Consider the following 19,304-nt stretch of genomic DNA (forward strand, 5'->3'; position numbering starts at 1 on the left):
TTTGCATGTGCCCAGCCCTACTGTGTTTGCCAGGAGTCTTGCACGTGAGAATATGATTTCTTACCCTCCTGCCTCAGGATTATAACTTAAAAAAGAATAGGAGCAGGATTCGGCCATACATCCCCTCAAGCCTGCTCCGCCATTCAATAAGATCATGTTCTGGACAACAATGGAGCAATGTGGAGATGGAGTGAACTGACTGTATTTGAACTATCGAATATATTAACCTGAGTCCATGATCGGATCAGCCATGATCGTATTGAATGGCGGAGCAGGCTCGAGGGGCCGTATGGCCTACTCCTGCTCCTATTTCTTATGTTATGTTCTTATTAACGCTGCTTCTACATTCCGCTGTGGGCTGCTGCATCAGTTATTCATCACAACAGTGCGGAAGACAGCCATATTTTCAATATAAATTTGAATTCCAAAAATGTGGAACTCGAACACAGGCATGGAAAGAAAGACTTGCATTTATATAGCACCTTTCATTAGCTCAGGACGTCCCAATGAAGTGCTTCTGAATTGTAATCACTGCTGGAACGTTATGTGATAGAGCACTGCTCAGTAGCTGCCACCCCCAGTCATAGTTATAGAGTCATTACGGCACAGAAAGAGGCCATTCGGCCCATCACATCCATGCCGGCTCTCTATAGAGCAATCCCAGTCAGTCCCATTCCCCCGCTCTGTCCCCGTAGCCCTGCAAGTTTATTTCCCTCAAATGCCGATCCAATTTCCTTTTGAAATCAACGATCATCTCCGCTTCCACCATCCTCGCTGACAGCGAGTTCCAGGTCATTACCACTCGCTGCGTCAACAAGTTATTCCTCTCACTTGCCCCTTCTTACACTTACTCAGGAGATGTGAACCTGAATTAAAGGTTGTGATCGTTGAGTAATGCGCTACAAGATTGATTTGACTGTGGGGCCGCACTTGGCTGATTTGTGAGTGTTTCCGAGGATCTCTGGGCTGATCAAAAGTTTTGCCGGAACTCTAAACTGTCTGATGTTCAAGGGTCTCTCTCTTTGCCACAGCTCCGTCAGTTGGAGATGCAGCTGGAGCAGGAGTTTGAAGAACGGCAGCTGGTCCTGCATGACAAACAGGACTTGGAGAGCTTGGTTGGAACTCTCTGTGACCAGGTGAGTGCTTCCGTTCTGCGATGGAGATCACACAATGGGTGTGATGGAAATGTCATTGAATCATAGAATGGAACCATAGAATAATTACGACACAGAAGGAGGCCATTTGGCCTATCCTGTCCGTGTCGGTTGAAAAAGAGTTACCCAGCCTAATCCCACTTTCCAGCACTAGGTCTGTAGCCCTGTAGGTCACAGCTCTTTAAGTGCACATCCAAATACTTTTTAAATGTGATGAAGATTTCTGCTTCTACAGCCCTTCCAGGCAGTGAGTTCCAGACTGCCTCCACCCTGTGGGTGGAGAAATGTTTCCTCATGTTGACCCCTCTGCTAAGGGAAATAGTTCCTTCCTATCCACTCTATCTAGGCCCCCTCCTAGTTTTATACACCTCAATTAAATCTCCGTGTCGTGTATCTCACATTACTGTATATAACTGTATCTTAACATGCTATACATGACGGTAACTGGATATGATCTGTAGCAATAAGCATACCTTACCACCAGGGGTGCACTTGCAGGGGACACTCCATACCTGTCCCACTGAGGTATATAAAGGGAGGTCGCAGGCAAGTGCAGCACTGGAGAGCTGGAATTAAAGGTGCAGGTCCTGAGTGACCTTGACTTCAACATGTGTCTCGTGTAAGTCAGTACATTAGAGTCAGGACTTAACACTCCTCTCAGCCTCCTCTGTTCCAAAGGCAACAACCCAAGCCTATCCAAACTTCCCTCAGCACTCAAATTCTCCTCTGCACCCTGAAACTTATAAGATAATGAGGGGGCTCGACAAGGTGGATGCAGAGAGGATATTTCCACTCACAGGGGAAACTAAAACTAGGGGACATAGTCTCAGAATAAAGGGCCGCCCATTTAAAACTGAGATGAGGAGACATTTTTTCTCAGAGGGTTGTAAGTCTGTGGAATTCTCTGCCCCAAAGAGCTGTGGAGGCTGGGTCATTGAATATACTTAAGGCGGAGATGGACAGATTTTTGAGCGATGAAGGAGTAAAGGGTTATGGGGAGTGGGCAGGGAAGTGGAGTTGAGTCCATGATCAGATCAGCCATGATCTTATTGAATGGCGGAGCAGGCTCGAGGAGCCGAAAGGCCCACTCCTGCTCCTATTTCTTATGTTCTTAAGTACAAACCCTGCTGTACCAACCGACGCTATATAGCTGCCTTCAGCATGGATTGTAGAATTAGCAAAACCAAGAAAGTTCAGAAAGCCGAGCTAATTATTTCTCCCCACCGCCCCATCTCTAGTCTACACTGACTGAGACCAAGAGTAATATTGCAACTGCTGCTCTGGCTGAGATGAGTCAACTCAGCCAAAACTGGGACTGAAACCTGGGTTCATCGGTTGTACACGGCTGAGCTCCACACTGAGCAGTAGGTCACCCGGGTAACACGTTCCGTTTTACCTGAATGTTCCGCTGTCGCCAGCACAGTGCAATCATGTCATCTTCTCCACAATTTACTGCTGTAAGGAGAACCCATGGCATCCACATTTTACCTCTCAACAAAGCGGTCAACTGGGATAAAAAAAAAAATTCATTCACAGGATGTAGGAGTCGCCGGCAAGGCCAGCGTTTATTGCCCGTCCCTAATTTGCCCTCGAGAGCTGCCTTCTTGAGTAAAACAGAGTGGCTTGCTGGGCCATTTTCAGAGGGGCAGCTAAGAGTTAGCCACATTGCTGTGGGTCTGGAGTCACCCATAGGCCAGACCGGGTAGGGATGGCAGTTTTCCTTCCCAACAGGACACTAGTGAACCAGATGGGTTTTTACAACAATCTGGTAGTTTGATGGTCACCATTACTGATACTAGCTTTTTATTCCAGATTTATTTAATTATTTGAATTTAAATTCCCCAGCTACTGCGATGGGTCTTGAACTTATGTCACCAGATCATTAGTTTAGGTCTTTGGATTATTAGACCATAACATAACCACCATGCTACTGAACCCATATGTAATTTGGGTCATATTGATAGAACAGTTATAGCACTGAACTGACATTATGAATTTTAATTGGGGAAAAAAAAAGCACCATTTCCCTTTAAAGTGACACCTATTTATTAATGAATGAGGTTGTCTCCTGAAATACTGCAGTTTAAAACCTTCGCCCATACACATTCGACCGATGCGGACAATCTTAGAATGGGGAGGTCGCTGATGCTGCCTGTTCAGTGGAGGTTGTTGCAATAATAGGGACTTTATTACAAATCTTCCGTCAGTCAATGCTCTCAGTCTAGCCCATCAATCACACCACAAAACGTGGAACAATCTGCTGGCTGTGGTGCCTCCTCTCTCCCGTTTTTTTTCCCTGCGATGCTGAGAGAGACTGGCACAGCTCATTATTTCTGACTGAGAGAACAGCAGTTCATTAGTTTGGGAATTTCCGTGACTGTGGCAAAGGCCCGGGACGGAGATAGAATTCCTTGTGCTGGCACGGAGATCTCGGAAGTCAGCAGAGCACGTACAAGCAGAGGATAACAAGGCTTGTCGGAGAAGGGCATTTAAAGGTTGTAGCTCTCTGTGTATAAGGTGCCACATTAGCTCATGGGCTTCATACATCGACAAGCAGCTTACAACAACAACAGCTTATATAGCGCCTTTAACATAGTAAAACGTTCACAGCAGTGTTATAAGACAAGAATTTAACACCGAGACACATAAGAAGAAATTACGGCAGATGACCAAAGCTTGGTCAAAGAGGTAGGTTTTAAGGAGAGTCTTAAAGGAAGAAAGAGAGGTGGAGGGGTTTAGGAGGAGAGTTCCAGAGCTTGGGGCCCAGGCAGCTGATTTAACAGATGAGGCTTGCTACGAAAACAGGACTCTCATGTACTTCAGGAAACACTTCTCGGCCACATAAATGGTTTCCCTTGTACCTACTGGGCGACACCATTAACCCCGAGGCTATGGCTCCTTAGCTTGCAGCCATTTTGAACACACTTTGGCATTTAGGCCAAGGCACCTCTCTGCACCTATCACAGGAGCAAATGCAACTTGATTGTTCTTATTTTTGCCTTTGTGATCAAGCGGCCTCACGGGTGGGGCTGGGAGGGAGGCAGATGGCTGCACAATGGGTTCAGTCACTTTGGGACCCGGCCTTATCTCTCTCTCTCTCTTTCTCTGCTGGGTTTAGAGGTCAAATGTACAGTGAATGTAGGTGGCCTCACCAGTCTTAGGATAAGGGGTAGGCCATTTAGGACTGAGATGAGGAGAAACTTCTTCACTCAGAGAGTTGTTAACTTATGGAATTCCCTGCCGCAGAGAGTCATTGATGCCAGCTCATTGGATATATTCAGGAGGGAGTTAGATATGGCCCTTGCGGCTAAAGGGATCAAGGGTTATGGAGAGAAAGCAGGAAAGGGGTACTGAGGTGAATGATCAGCCATGATCATATTGAATGATGGTGCAGACTCGAAGGGCCGAATGGCCTACTCCTGCACCTATTTTCTATGTTTCTATGTGCCTCCAGCATTGGAGTCTCCACGGATTAAAGATTAATCTCCTGGACACTGCTGCAAGCAGCCTGGGAGAAAAAAAGAACATAGGGTGTTAAACAAAATGGTATTTTTTTTTCATTTGTTTTGAACACTTTCGTTTATTAATATTGAAGATAAGAACATAAGAACATAAGAATTAGGAACAGGAGTAAGCCATCTAGCCCCTCGAGCCTGCTCCGCCATTCAACAAGATCATGGCTGATCTGGCCGTAAACTCAGCTCCACTTACCCGCCCGCTCCCCGTAATTCTTAATTCCCTTATTGGCTAAAAGATGGGGGAAGAAGGCTGTTTGAGTGGGTGGGGTAGTTGGCAGCGAGAAGTCATGTGATGAAACGCCCCCTCCAGAAATAACTGCAACCAGATTTGGCAACTGGAGACGTACCTGTCCTTATTGTCGTCACCTTGGACTCCAAACATATCGGCCACAAATTGCGGTCGGAGGCTTCCTTCGCACGAATGCCTCCGACCCGAAAAAAATCTACCAAAGTACCTGGTGGTCATGGAGACACCTTCAATTGCGGTCGGAGGCCTTCACTCGATGCACAGCATACAGGGAGACAATTTCCCCATACGTAGGGAAATGCTAGAGTCACATGGGCCTGGACCACCAATCACTCGCTAGTATTCTCATTGATAAAAATGGGAACTCTGTTTTTATGAGTTCCCATTACTATCAATGATAAAACCCTCCTAAAACAAGAAACACAGCATAATAAATTTAAAAAAAAAAACAGCTCGCATATTTAAAATTAATTGAAATTAAATGTTTAAGAAAACATTTTTGTTTTTGGAAATTTTTTGTGTGTGTTTAAATAGGGTTAAAAATAAACTTACCTTAATGGACGGAGTTTTTAATACTGAAATGAGCGATTAAATTTAATTTTTATATGTTTTAAAAGTGTTGCGCTTTTACCAGGCCGCAAAAGTTTGAAGGACATTCACTGGGCATGAGTTGGGCAAATAGCCCAATCTCTCCTTCTCCCAGGGAATGCGTAGAAGAAATTTTGACAAATCGGAAAACCGGTTCTCTGCGCATGCACATTGCGGCCTGGGAACCAGTTTTTGCGAGGCCGCACCTGGTGCGAGCGCACTTCGGAATTTTCGGCCCATCAAATACACTGCACTCAATTGGCACAGCGTCATTGTCAACCGAGCGTATTTGACAGCGACATTACTTTACATAAAAGACGAGAACCAAGTCACTGCTGGAGTGGAGCTAAGTAAAGATTTATTTGAAGTTTACTTTAATAGACGGTTAAAATTAAACAGCACTCTTCAGTTTAATCACAGAAATGCAAGCGACCAAAAGAATGTTGGGTATTTACAGTAACTAATTTCACACTCAGATTATATTGTGGGCTGTCTTGCTTTAATTGGGTAAAAATTAACATCAGGCAGTATCTGACCACCTAAATGGGTCTTGAGTTACTGCAGTGGGACAGTCTTGAGCTAAATTCTAATCTCTTGACATTGGCATGTGATTGGAAGCAGCCCTGTTGAATAACATCACAGAATTAGGAAAGAAATGAAAAACTATGATATTGTTCCCCCCCCCGATAACAACACAGCAGACATGAGCAGAGAGGAAAGGCAGAAATTGTCCAGCTGAACACTTTTCTCCCACCTTGTCATGGTTTGGAGACTGACAGCAGCTGTAGAAATTCAAATTGTTGCACGACATTTTTTGAAGAATTAACTGCTGCTAATAATGGAGCTCTCCTAATCCAGATCGGCCACCGGGACTTTGATGTGGAGAAGCGGCTACGCAGGGATTTACGACGGAAAAACGCTCTCCTGGCGGACGCGCAGCTGTTGCTGGGCACGATGCAAGACCCCGGTCAAGCCGCCAACAAGCAGGAGGTGGAGAAACTACTGGTGCAGGTCAGTCAAAAGCCCACTTCATCCTATGGGTTGAACCTCCCTTATCTGGAAGCCTCGGGACCTGGCCTGTTCCGGATAAGGGATTTTTCCGGACGAGGGGTGGTCACGTTAAATTGGATGGCACAGGACACTGAGCAAGGGGATATCGGGGCTGGCTGGCTGGCTTGGGGCTGGGAGTGCGGCAGAGAGATCATGGGGAGCGGGGCGGGGGGGGGGGGGGAGGGGTGGATCACTGGCTCAGTTCAGCGATTGCGGGAGTCGGCAGCAAGGAAGGACTTCAATTTGTTCACGTCGGAGTTCTGTGCATGCGCCACCCGGTGGCCGGGAATGGTTCCGGACGAGGGGTGGTTCCGGATAAGGGAGTTCTGGATAAGGGAGGGTCGACCTGTTTTTCTCTCTCCACACTGCCATTCGAAATAAAGAACAGGCAGGCAAGTGGGATCGAGATCAAATCTGACCCCAGAGTGGCCTAAGCAGTTGGTTTCTTAGCCATGAGAGCCCAGACTTTTAATGCAGCCTGTGACGTCTAGCCATTGTTTACAATGAGGAATTTTACCACAAGCTTGCGTTTCTAATCATGCTTCTCTCCTTCCCAGTCCCCACCCTGTTTCAATTTTCTCTCCAAATGTTCTCTCCTGAAGGCCTTGTTGTTGGCCAGGTGGTGTTGGCCATTCTCCAGTACTTTACCCAACTGGCCATTCCTCTTGTGTGAGCCCCAGATGTGTTGAGGGAGGGTCCTCACAGCTGCGACCTCACCCAAGAGGAACACTTTGCCACAGGAGTGACCGGACATAGAAACATAGAAATTTACAGCGCAGAAGGCGGCCATTTCGGCCCATTGTGTCCGCACCGGCCGACAAAGAGCCACACGTCCCTCGATCAACAGCCCTGAAGGTTACACATAAACCAATGAACAATGAACAATGGCGGGCAGGTAAAGAGCACCCAGCCCAACCAGTCCGCCCCACACAACTGCAACATCCCCTGCACCGAAACATCAAATCAGAAGTGAAATCAGATGAGTGCTTAACTGTTGTTAACCCTGTCACACTGACGCATGTTGTCATGGATACGCCCCTCGTTTAAATCCATTAGTTCATTGTAGAGACCAGGAATTGAACCTAGGTCCTTCCTGCTCTAACGATTCAGAACTACAGAATATATTTTACTCACTTGTAGAAATGCGGGGAGCCTAAGATGGAGAAAATTAAGTGCTTCAATTACCAGAATACATTGACTATTCTATGAATATATTGTCCATAAATAATGCAGAGGATAAAGAATGGTAGGCAGTAAGACATTAAATGTAGAGGTGACGATATAAACATTTTAAATTAGAGCTTTGTACCATTTGACCGTGATTATTTACAACACAACTGAAAAAGACAGTGGAATTTTCTGCATATATTTTTGTCTTGTTGCAGGCAGGTTTAAGACATCACTGTGGTCCATTTAGTTGTCCTGTGGAATGTTCTGCTTGCAATGTCGAAAGCTAATGGAGCTTTTCAAAATTTATCTCTATGGCACATTTACCATTAGAATTGAGCAATTTGTTGTCACCATTTCCGTACCTCTGCGCGATTGACCGGTTCTTGGTCTAGAGACAGGAAGACTTTGAGCAACTAATCTCACACTGAATGGGCCTTTGCAGGCTCCTCTTCTCCCTCCCCTGTCGCACAAAACACACAGGCTTTGGCAGCAATTTTACAATCCTCTGGTTCCTTGAAGGCTTGAAAGGCCTGTTGGCCTTGGAAAGCTATTTCTTTCTCCTGTGCTCTTCAAGTTTATGGAGTGTCGATTCTATGTTCCAAGAAGTCTACGCGAAGAAATGATTTCCAACGGTCACCTCAGTTTCTTAGTGGCAGTTTTAAATTGGTGACGGCTCATCGCTGTCTCCCCAATCATCTTTCGGTTTTCATCCTACAAAACACTTCAAAATTCAAAAAAAAATCTATTAAGTTGCCTCCGCTCCGGTGGAAAATAGTCCGAGGGGGCGAAATTCAATGCCAACGGGGCACCAATGCATTACCGCCTGGGCACATGCTGACCATATTGGGCAGGAGTTTAGCGGCGGCGCTATGGGGTTGCGCCTCGATCTCCTGCGCCCAGAGGTCGTGACACCACCACTGCACGCATCGCCCCAGCCCTGAAATTGACTTTCGCCCCCCCCCTGCGGTAGCGCCGGGCAAAAACACCGACAGCTGCAGGAGGAGCGGATCGAGCGGCCGGCCGTTGCCGGGGCGATGATTGATTAATGGCGAGGCGGCTGAGCCAAGTGGGGACAAAAAAATAACCTACCTTGGTTTTCATGCTGCTGCTCCATTTTCTTCACGGGGTCCTGGCCCCGATCGCTCAGCCCAGCACATCCCCCCGCCCCCGTTCCCGAGGAGGTCCGAGTATGTCCCTTTCATTTTGCAAAGGCCTGCAGCGATGGCCCTTCCTCTAAAGGGAGGGGAGGGCCCCTTGGACGTGGCAGCACTGCACGGCCCAGTGTGCAGTGCTGCTGAGGTGCCCGCCCCGTTAGCGCTCCAAGCAGGAAGTGAGGTGCTTGATTTAATGCTCCACTTCCTTCCGGGGATGCTAATCCAAATTTTTTTGAGAGGGGGCGGAAACTTTAGCGCCTGGCTCCAAGTTTCCCACCTCTCAAATGTTACCGCCTCCAATTGTCTCACGAATTTCACCCCCCAAGTATCTCAAGTATCTGCTCATAGCTATCATTTGTTGTCCCTGGTATGATCCTGGTGAATCTATACTGTGTGCTCTCTGTGACTTTAACGTATTTTCTTTAATGAGGTACTGAAAACCAGACATGGTACTCAAACTTTGGCCTAACCATTGCCTCATACAAATTGATCATTACTTTGCTCTTGTATTCTATGTCCCTATCAATAAAACCCAAATTGCTATTGCCTATATGCGCTCGGAATCGTTCCACTAGCAAAGACCAGAACTTTCATCTGAGCAGATCGCGCCAGAGTTGAATTCACGTCTTCGGGATCCAAGGATAATGCGCTCAGCAACCCCTCACTCTATTTCTTTGATAATATGGATCTATTTGCATTGGTAGGTTATGTCAATTTTGCTGTGGCTGTTTCATTTTGCGTCCATTTTCCTGGGGCATGAGAGAGAGAGAGGGAGAGACTTAGCCAGTCACTTTGTATCCAGCGGAGAAGGGGAGGAGAACTATGCTTTCAATGCTTGTTGAAGGACTACCAACAGGCAAGTTGGAGTGTATTCAGCCTTTGGCAATTATGAAGACGGATGAGTTAGTCGTAAAAGAAAGAAAATAAAGACTTGCATTTATATAGCGCCTTTCACGACCACTGAACATCTCAATGTGCTTTATAGCCAATGAAATACTTTTGGAGTGTAGTCACTGTTGTAATGTGGGAAACGCAGCAGCCAATTTGTGCACCGCAAACTCCCACAAACAGCAGTGTGATAATGACCAGTTATGTTCATTGGGGGATAAATATTGGCCAGGACACCGGGAATAAATCCCCTGCTCTTCTTTGAAATAGTGCCGTGGGATCTTTTATGTCCACCTGAGAGGGCAGACAGGACCTCAGTTTAACGTCTCATCTGAAAGTCAGTGCAGCACTCCCTGAGCACTGCACTCCGCGGAGTGTCAGCCTAGATTTATGTGCTCAAGTCTCTAGAGTGCGACTTGAACCATTTGAATACACCATAAAGGAATATTGATTCTATGTTTGACCTTGGGGCAAAGAAGCATCTGATCCCCGATGCGGGTGAGAGTGCAGAGGAGCTTTGTGTCTGATTTTTCATAGTAACTGAGGAAAAGGAGGTGGTTGTTCAGACAATCCTTAACAGGGTATGCTATGTGAACACGGCTAATCCTTGGCAGTCTAGCAATGGTGGGATAGTGGTGATATTTGTCCAAGTTCTCGGTGGTTAGGGACAAAACTGAGAAACAAAACTGAGCTGGCGATATAATTGTGGTGACTATATTCAGCTGCATCAAGTTGCTTACTTATCATTTGTTCTTGAGGTGTGGGTGATGCTGGTAAAGCCGCATTGATTGCCCAACCCCAGTTGCCCGAAGAAGACATTGGAGGGCTTTCATTTTAGAATTCAAAAATCGGGCGCAATCCGCTGAGCCGGAAGTTCTGGTGGAGCCCAGGTGCTGATGGTTCGATGATGGTGTTAGGTCAGGGGTTCCATTAATCTGGCCAAGGGATGATGAACGAACAGTGGTTCCATGTGCAGATTAGGGTGGAGTGTGAGAGGTACTTGGAGATGTTCTTGTTGCGAAGATGTTGCTGCCTTTGATGCTCTTGTTTGTCGGGGTTGTGGAGCTGAGAAGTGCCATTGTTGGTAAGTTGTTGCAGTGCATTCAATAGCTCATGTGCATGATTACTGACCTGATAAAGGAAAGGCTATTGATGAAGCAGCTGGAGGTGGCTGATCCACCAGTCTCCTGGATGACTATCCTGAGGTTAACTGTGAATACACGACTGGACTGGAAAGTCGGAGCTATGTATATCCATCACCATGTTTAAGAGCCTACAAAGCAGACAGGTGAGAAATCCACAAAGGCATGCCTTTTGTTTAAACTCATTCACTGGATGTGGACATCGCTGGCAAGGCCAGCATTTATTGCCCATCCCAAATTGCCCTTGAGAAGATGGTGGTGAACCGCCTTCTTGAACCGGTGTAGTCCGTGTGGTGAAGATCTTATTATAGTTTCGTGTAGTGGTTTGATGCAACTGAGTGGCTTGTTAGGCCATTTCAGAGTCAACCACATTGCTGTGGGTCTGGAGTCACATGTAGGCTAGATCGGGTAAGGATGGCAGATTTCCTTCCCTAAAGGACATTAGCGAACCAGATGGGTTTTTACAAGCCGGTAGTTTTTATGGTCACCATTACTGATACTAGCTTTTTATTTCAGATTTATTTAATTTACAGAATGTAAATTCCCCAGCTGCCGTGGTGGGATTTGAACTCATGTCTCCAGATCATTAGTCCAGGCCTCGGGATTACTGGTCCAGTAACATAACCATAATCAGAGACAGGGTATTCGGCGACGAGTGTCTCTCCTCCTGACTCCCCAAAGCCTTTCCACCATCTACACGGCACAAGTCAGGAGTGTGATGGAATACTCTCCACTTGCCTGGATGAGTGCAGCTCCCACAACACTCAAGAAGCTTGACACCATCCAGGACAAAGTAGCCCACTTGATTGGCCCCCCATCCACCACCTTCAACACTCACTCCCTTCACCACCGGCACACCGTGGCTGCAGTGTGCACCGTCTACAAGATGCACTGCAGCAACTCGCCAAGGCTTCTTCGGCAGCACCTCCCAAACCCGCGACCTCTACCACCTAGAAGGACAAGGGCAGCAGGCACATGGGAGCACCATCACCTGCAAGTACCCCTCCAAGTCACACACCATCCTGACTTTGGAATATATCACCGTTCCTTCATAGTCGCTGGGTCACAATCCTGGAAGTCCCTCCCTAACAGCACTGTGGGAGCACCTTCACCACACGGACTGCAGCGGTTCAAGGCGGCGGCTCACCACCACCTTCTCAGGGCAATTAGGGATGGGCAATAAATGCCAGCCTTACCAGCGATGCTCACATCCCGGAACAAATATAAAAAATAAAATGCTACCGTATCCCTATTTGCAAAATATTAAGTGCGTTTTGGGACACTTCCCATTTTCCAAGTCCAGAGAGAGTTTTGGTGCAAGTTGGCAAAAGCCAAAACTTGAAAACTTCCAAGTGTGTGAAAAGAAACAAAGAAAGACTTGCATTTATATAGCGCATTTCACGACCTTAGGACGCCCCATAGTTCTTCACAGCCAATGAAGTACTTTTGAAACGTAGCCATTGTTGTCTGCTGAAGGAATGTTTACGTCTGTGCTGCCCAATCAAATACAGAAAATCCAAAATTCCACCAATCCAATTGTACAGTTTGGGGGTGTTTTTATATGTACAGGAACTCCTGTGTCAAAAGGAGAGTTGGAAATGAGAGCGAGAAAAATGCAAATGTGTCCCTTTAACAGATTGCAATGAATTCAAAACTGGGATCTGCAAAACAGGAACTGACAGAATATTGCCCTCAGACATGTAAAGATGAAGGGCTAGAAATTCGGCTGTTTGGCGCCACCATTAGCGCCAGAGAGGGGCGCTAAGTGCCCGCTAAACACCTCCCGCCCGAGTGCCGCGCTGTCAGCGCCTGCTGCCAACTAGCAGTTTGCGCTACGTTCGCTAGCCCCGCCCACTGGGTGACGTCACCGAGTGTGTAACGCCCCTGTGGACCCACGTTTGCTAAATTCACTCTCCCGCCTGTGGTAGTGCCTGGCGCTGAGACCGGAGGGGGAAAGCAGTCGGTCCAGAGAAGATCCCGGGGCGATATCGTCCTGGGTGCAAGGTAAGTGCTGAAATTTCTGTTTTTCAACTTCTATTTATTCGTGGCAGTAGTGGGTGAGAATTATTGAAACTTTCACAAGGATTTTTTTTCCATCTTCAGGAGCTAGGTTGCTGGCATACTAGCGGCAAGAGATTGAGTCGGCCTCCTGCGCTATCTTTCCGCTAATGCCCTAAGAGGAGTGTGGAACGTTTCCCTTAACGCTCCACTCTCCTCTTGGGGCGATACAACTGAATATCCCACTTTGAGGCGGTAGACATCGCCCGGCGCTAAAGGAAGGGCCCCAGCGGCATCACCGCCTTAAAGTGGGCGATACCCGAATTTATAGCCCGTAGTATCTATTCTATTGGCCCAGAAATTCCTCTGGGGGTCTTCCCGCGGGCAATTGCCTCCTCGCTGGATATTTTTTACGAATTTACCTGGTGGTCTAGGAGGCGCCCTGATTTCCGATGGGGAGGCCTTCTCCTCCCGCACTGCGAAGCGTGCTCCCGCCCAGAGGGACCCGACGCAGAAGATGCAGTCATGTGTGACTGCTCAGCCAATCAGGTAAGTACTCCACAGGTTCCCTTTAATAGCACCGAGACCCGCGTAACTACCAGTTCTCAGTCCTATTAATGGGAACAAAAGCAATCACACAAAACAATAAGAAATAAAAAACAGACCACACATATTTAAAATTAATTGAAATTAAAGTTATTATGTCTTATAAAAATAAATTATATTCCTGATTTTTTAAAAAAGTTTTTAAAATTATGGTTAAAAATAAACTTACCATAGTGGGAACGGTTTTTAACAATAAACTATGTGTTTATAATTTTATTTTAAAATGTTTCTGTGTATTTTTAAACACGCGCCTGTAAAAGTAAGCTATACGCCTGCTTTTTCAGGCTCAAGATTTTTGAGGACATTTGCTGGGCAAGATATCCGCAAATATCGGAAATCTTGCCCTGCAAGTGTCCTCGCTCCCGATATGCGTTGGAGCTGTCAGATCGGAAAAGCCGGTTTTCAGTTCATGTGCCTTGTGCGCTGAAAACCGGCTTTTCCGATGTCTTCCCGGGTCCGTAGGAACTTCGTACGGAACCGGGACATCGAATTTCAGCACCATTATGGTCACTACCACGCTGAACTTTCTATTCCTGTTCTACCTAAGTTCCAAATATGATGTCCTACACGCTCTTCGATCTCCTTGCATCCTTACTGTGTTGAAATTAAGGTGTGTGGCACTGCCTTCTACTATAACTCATTCATCCCATGATTTCAACTGCTGAACTCCCTACCTTCCTCAGTCTTTCCTTCCCCTAACTATATACAGGCTTTTAGAAACCTCAACCCTTCTTAATTTATCTTGCACAGAAATTACAACTCGGCAAAAGCAACTTGTATTTATATAGCACCTTTAACGTAGTGAAACGTCCCATGGCTCTTCAAAGGAGTGTGATAAAATAAAATTTGACACTGAGCTACATAAGGAGATATTAGGGCAGGGCTTGGTCAAAGAGGTAGGTTGTAAGCAGCATCTTAAAAGGAGGAAAGAGAGGTAGAGAGGCAAAGAGGTTTAGGAAGAGAGTTCCAGAGCTTGGGGCCCAGGCAGCTGAAGGCACGGCCACCAATGTTGGAGCGATTATAATCAGGGATACTCAAGAGGGCAAAATTAGAGGAGCGCAGATATCTCGGTAGTGGGAGTAGTGGGGTGCTGGAGGAGATTACAGAGATTGGGAGGGTCGAGGCCATGGAGCGATTTGAAACAAGAATGAGAATTTTAAAATTGAGGCGTTGATTAATCGGGAGCCAATGTAAGTCAGTGAGCACATGGGTGATGGGTGAGCGGGCTGTTCGTGGTGTCTATGCTCCTGCCTAGGCCCATGTGCCCACTATGTTACTGTATCGCTTTACTTCCCTTTTCTTTGATCAACCATCTAAAAGTTAATGTTGACTTCCTCAATCAATAACAGCCCTCTGTATTTAAAAAAAAAGTTTCTCTCATTCTCTGTCCTAAGTTTCTGAGATTTAAGTTTGTGTCTGTATACTCTCGTTCTAGCCTCTCAATCACTGGGATTGGTTCTTCTACTTTTAGTGGTTACCGTACTTCATAAGAGGAATGATTTTCAGTGTGCAAGGCCGCGAGCTAAACTATGCTGCATTTAACAAAGCATCAGGGCCAATGTATCCTTTTAATACTTTTCGTGATGCAGTTTTACTCTTGCAGGCACTCAAAAAAAAAAAGACTTGGGGAAATATTCTGGGACTGATCGGATCATAATCCAGCCTACAGTCACCTCAGTGCCAAGTTAGCACATGATCTAATGATTGAGATATGTCTTCCAGCAGGCCTCAACCTTTTCAGTACTGACGTTGTTGTGCCTTCAAAGCAAGCACAGTTTCTATTTTAAAAAGCAAAATGTCCCTTGAGATTAATCAAAAATGATGACTTCAGTCTTGGGTTGACTTTATATCTATGTAGGTAATGTGGAGAAGACACATTTAGATACTAGACCCTATCCCATGCTTCTGGTAACCATGGCAACCAACAGCCGACTGGAACAACCCACTTGAGATTGGGGCAACATTTTTGAAGGGGTTAAAAATGAATGAAAACATATAGGGGTGGAAATTCCATCGCGCCTCTGTTGCGGTGTTAACCCGGGCGGTGCTGTAAATTTTGCGCCGGGAAATGATTTGCGTCTTCAGCCGCAAAATTCACCAGCCGGGCCCTGAGTGTGGAACGGAGCGCGAAGGAAGGCGTTACACACCTCTTCGGGCGCTAGGCCAGCTGAGCAACAGAAAATCCCGAGCTAAACAGCCGGCCTCAGAGAGGCTTCCGTGGAAAAAAAATCTGATAAAACCCCCACCACCAAAAACATTCCCAATACTTTTACTGACGCCACATCCACACATAAATCGCAAAAATAAAGAAATAAGAAACAATCACACTTACCTCAGGTCGACAATACTTCACTCACTGCGGCTGCTGTAGCTCGGACTGCCAGCTTTCACAGGCGGTCCCACCAGGGGGCGCTATGGATCCGGCGCGAGCCAAATATCGAGACGGGCGGTGTCGCAACCAGGGGGCGTTGCACACCGGCTCGCCTCTCCCGGGCGGTAATGCTCCGCGCCCCGGCAAACCCCGGCACCGAATGTCCTGGTGGGGCCGCCCGCCTGGAAATGCTAACAGAGGCGGCAATGAGCCGAAAGTCCAGCCTTGTACAAAGTATTACCTGGGTGTAATACAAAGCAACAGTTTGATCGAGGGACGCGGATGGATTATATGTGGACATCTGGCAGTGATTAAAAAGCAGCGACTTAATCGCAGGGTTCCGATAACGTCCTAATCTGTGAGAGTGAAGCTTAAATCGGTCCTAATCTACAACTGAAGCTCTCACCCCTGACACCACTGCAAGATATCCTGTTGTTGTTATAAATGCACACTCTTCATTTTATCCCGTTTTTTGGGGTCTGCTTTCTTGCCAACAGTGGCTCGGGAAGTCAAAGATCCTCCGCAGGCTCTGAGCATTTTTTGGAAGGCGATTTTGTTATTTGATTACCTTAATTCACCGGCTTCTCTGTAGTAATTATAACACCCCGGACACAGGTCCTGTCCCATAAAATGGTGGGTTCTGTCGGCAGCCTTGTGGACTCCAATAGTTGAGTTGAGTTTACAAGATTTCCCCCCCTCCCCCTGTCTTTATCTGAATATTACTCTTCCACTCTTTTCCCCCTGTCCCAAGAACTGCAGTTTCACTGTTCCCAATGTGAGCACGGATATATGTGAGATGGTCTTCTGGGGAGGGGTAGAGAGGTGACTTCCTATCGCTCTGCTTTAATATTTTTGCAGTCATAACAGGCCCTGACTCTGGAGTTTACAATCCTGCTTTGTTGTAGGTCGCAAATCAGCCATCCATCATAGGCAGTTCCACGTATCGAGGATGACTTGCTTCCACGCCGAAAAGGGATGAGTTCACAGGTGATTCAATGAAGGACCTAATATTCCAGGTCCCGAACTACATGTTGAAGGGTGGAAGATGTCTGTGCGTGGAATTTTTTAACGTGTGGTGGCTGTTACACACCAGCCACCACACGGGCTTGACAGAGCTAGGTCCTGGTCCAGTGGCAAGGATTAACCAAGACGACTGGAGACCAGCTCTGCTGTACGGACCTAGTGCGCACACATATCGCACAGTGTGGGCTGGGCCCGTGCTGCCCCCTGGGCCCTCGCCTCTTCTGGGCCACAAACTCTCACCTCTCCTGGGCCCCGATCACATCCCTCTACGAACTCTTGCCGCTCCTTCGCCCCGACCTTGCCACTCCTGCTGTACCTGCCCGCCCTCTTGCAGCAGCACGCTGCTCCCTGCAGTGGTATGCCACCGCACGCTGCTCCCTCCGATGGCCCCGGCCTGCTGATGGTCTTGCAGGCCGGGACCGTGCCGATTTCCGGGTTTGGCCGCCACACGCTGCTCCCTCTGATGGCCCCGGCCTGCTGATGGTCTTGCAGGCCGGGACCGTGCCGATTTCCGGGTTTGGCCGCGGCACGCTGCTCCCAATGGCCGCACACCATTCAGTATAAGAATAACAAGATAAGGGAGCTAAATGTGTGGCTGGAGAGATGCAGAGCAGATCAGCCACGATCTCATTGAATAGCAGAACAAGCTCGAAGGGCTGAATGGCCTGTTCCCATGCTCCTATCGATGCACAACCCGAACCCTTAGAGAGTTACGCTCTGAAATGCTTTCCATTGCTAAAATAGCGATATCCCGAGCTGTTCGCCATTCATCAGAGAGATGGTGTAATTACACTCGAAGGACCCGTTCATGGTCTTTGACAGTGTAATGTATGCACCTGTGAGTATCCGGTGTAACTGCGTGTGTATCTTGTAGGCTGCCTGTGAATTCTCTCCGAGTGCAGTGCTCAATAATGTGCCCCAGAGTCTGATTAGGAGCTCCACAGTCACATGATGGAGATGCTTTAATCTTCCACCTATGGAGAAGGTGGCAGCATCGACCATGACCAGTTCTGAGGCGGTTGATGGTTGTCCACTGCTTGCGAGGAAGGTTTGATCCTTCAGGTTGTACTGTGGGGCCCTCTATAAGGAATCCATTCCGTATGCCGCAGTTCTTCCAAGCATTTCACCATCGGTCATCGAGGCTGAGGGGAGATTGCTGAAGGGCTTCGGTGACAGTCCAAAATGGCCTTCTAGATTGGAGACAGGTTGGTGGTAGAGTTCTGGATGATTTGGAGTTTATAGAAAATGGAGGGTATTTACTATTTGTGCTGTTCCTAATATCAATTTAACAAATAAATGACAGGAATGATCTTGGATTAAATTATAAACTGTGAAGGCTTTATTTCCTTTTTTGTTAAGTGGTAGAAATTGATCAAAATAAATCACAATGAAGTTCTCCACTGATGTGTTCATAATCACATGGAGTGGATGGAGAAAACCACCAGTGTTGGAAATCTGAAGTAAAATGCTGGAAATACACAACTGGTCGAACAGCAATTGAAAGGAAGAGATTGTTTTTCGATGGGGCCCTTCATCACATCTGGCTGGTTCATCAAATAAGGACGCTTGCATTTATAACACATCTTTCTCACCAAATATCTCCAAGCGCCTCATGCAGTGGACCAAAGCCCGGGGTCTACTGTTGTGTACGCAAACGTATGACAAAGGATCCCATCGGAAACACAAAGCTGTCTTTCCCCTTCAGGTGCTGTTTGCCCTGCGACCTACTTCCAATACTTGGCCTTGGTGCTATTTATTATTAATGATGTCAGCTGTGATTCAGTGGGGCAGCACTCTCGCCTCTGAGTCAGAAGGTTGTGGGTTCAAGTCCCACTCCAGAGACTTGAGCACAAAAATCTAGGCTGACACTGAGAGAGTGCTGCACTGTCAGAGGTGCCGACTTTCGGATGAGATGTTAAACCGATGTCTTCCCCCTCAGGTGGCCGTAAAAGATCCCGTGGCACTATTTCGAAGAAGAGCAGGGGAGTTATCCCCGGTGTCCCGGCCAATATTTATCCCTCAATCAGCATAACAAAAAACAGATTATCTGGTCATTATCACATTGCTGTTTGAGGGAGCTTGCTGTGCGCAAATTGGCTGCCGCGTTTCCCACATTACAACAGTGACCACAGTTCAAAAAGTACTTCATTGACTGTAAAGCGCTTTGGCATGTCTGGTGGCTGTGAAAGGAGCGCTATAAATGTACATCTTTCTTTTTTTACTTGCCTACTTATTGGTCTCTTTCTGCCCATTTAAAAAGTCCTTTCCTGCTGGTTAAAAGTGTGGTACTAATAGATTAACCTCCTCTCTGCCTCGCTGTTGGCGGCAATGGGTTGTTTGGACTTACTGCAGCTGTATCTGATCCTCAGCAAACATTCTCGGTGCGGTTTTTTCC

The 19,304-nt window shown here is 47.0% G+C and overlaps 1 protein-coding gene across 7 annotated transcripts in view; it reads left to right on the forward strand.

Annotated features, from left to right (window-relative positions):
* The window catches only part of LOC139269044 (unconventional myosin-XVIIIb-like), a 452,517-nt gene that overhangs the window by 328,526 nt on the left and 104,687 nt on the right, over nucleotides 1-19,304 (forward strand). For all 7 annotated transcript variants that reach the window (XM_070888021.1, XM_070888023.1, XM_070888024.1 and 4 more), the window contains 2 exons: nucleotides 1,032-1,136; nucleotides 6,366-6,518. In XM_070888021.1, the coding sequence (XP_070744122.1) occupies nucleotides 1,032-1,136; nucleotides 6,366-6,518 (258 nt within the window). The remainder of the gene's footprint in view (nucleotides 1-1,031; nucleotides 1,137-6,365; nucleotides 6,519-19,304) is intronic.

The sequence above is a fragment of the Pristiophorus japonicus genome, chromosome 8 (genome assembly GCF_044704955.1).
Source record: "Pristiophorus japonicus isolate sPriJap1 chromosome 8, sPriJap1.hap1, whole genome shotgun sequence".
NCBI lineage: Eukaryota > Metazoa > Chordata > Chondrichthyes > Pristiophoridae > Pristiophorus > Pristiophorus japonicus.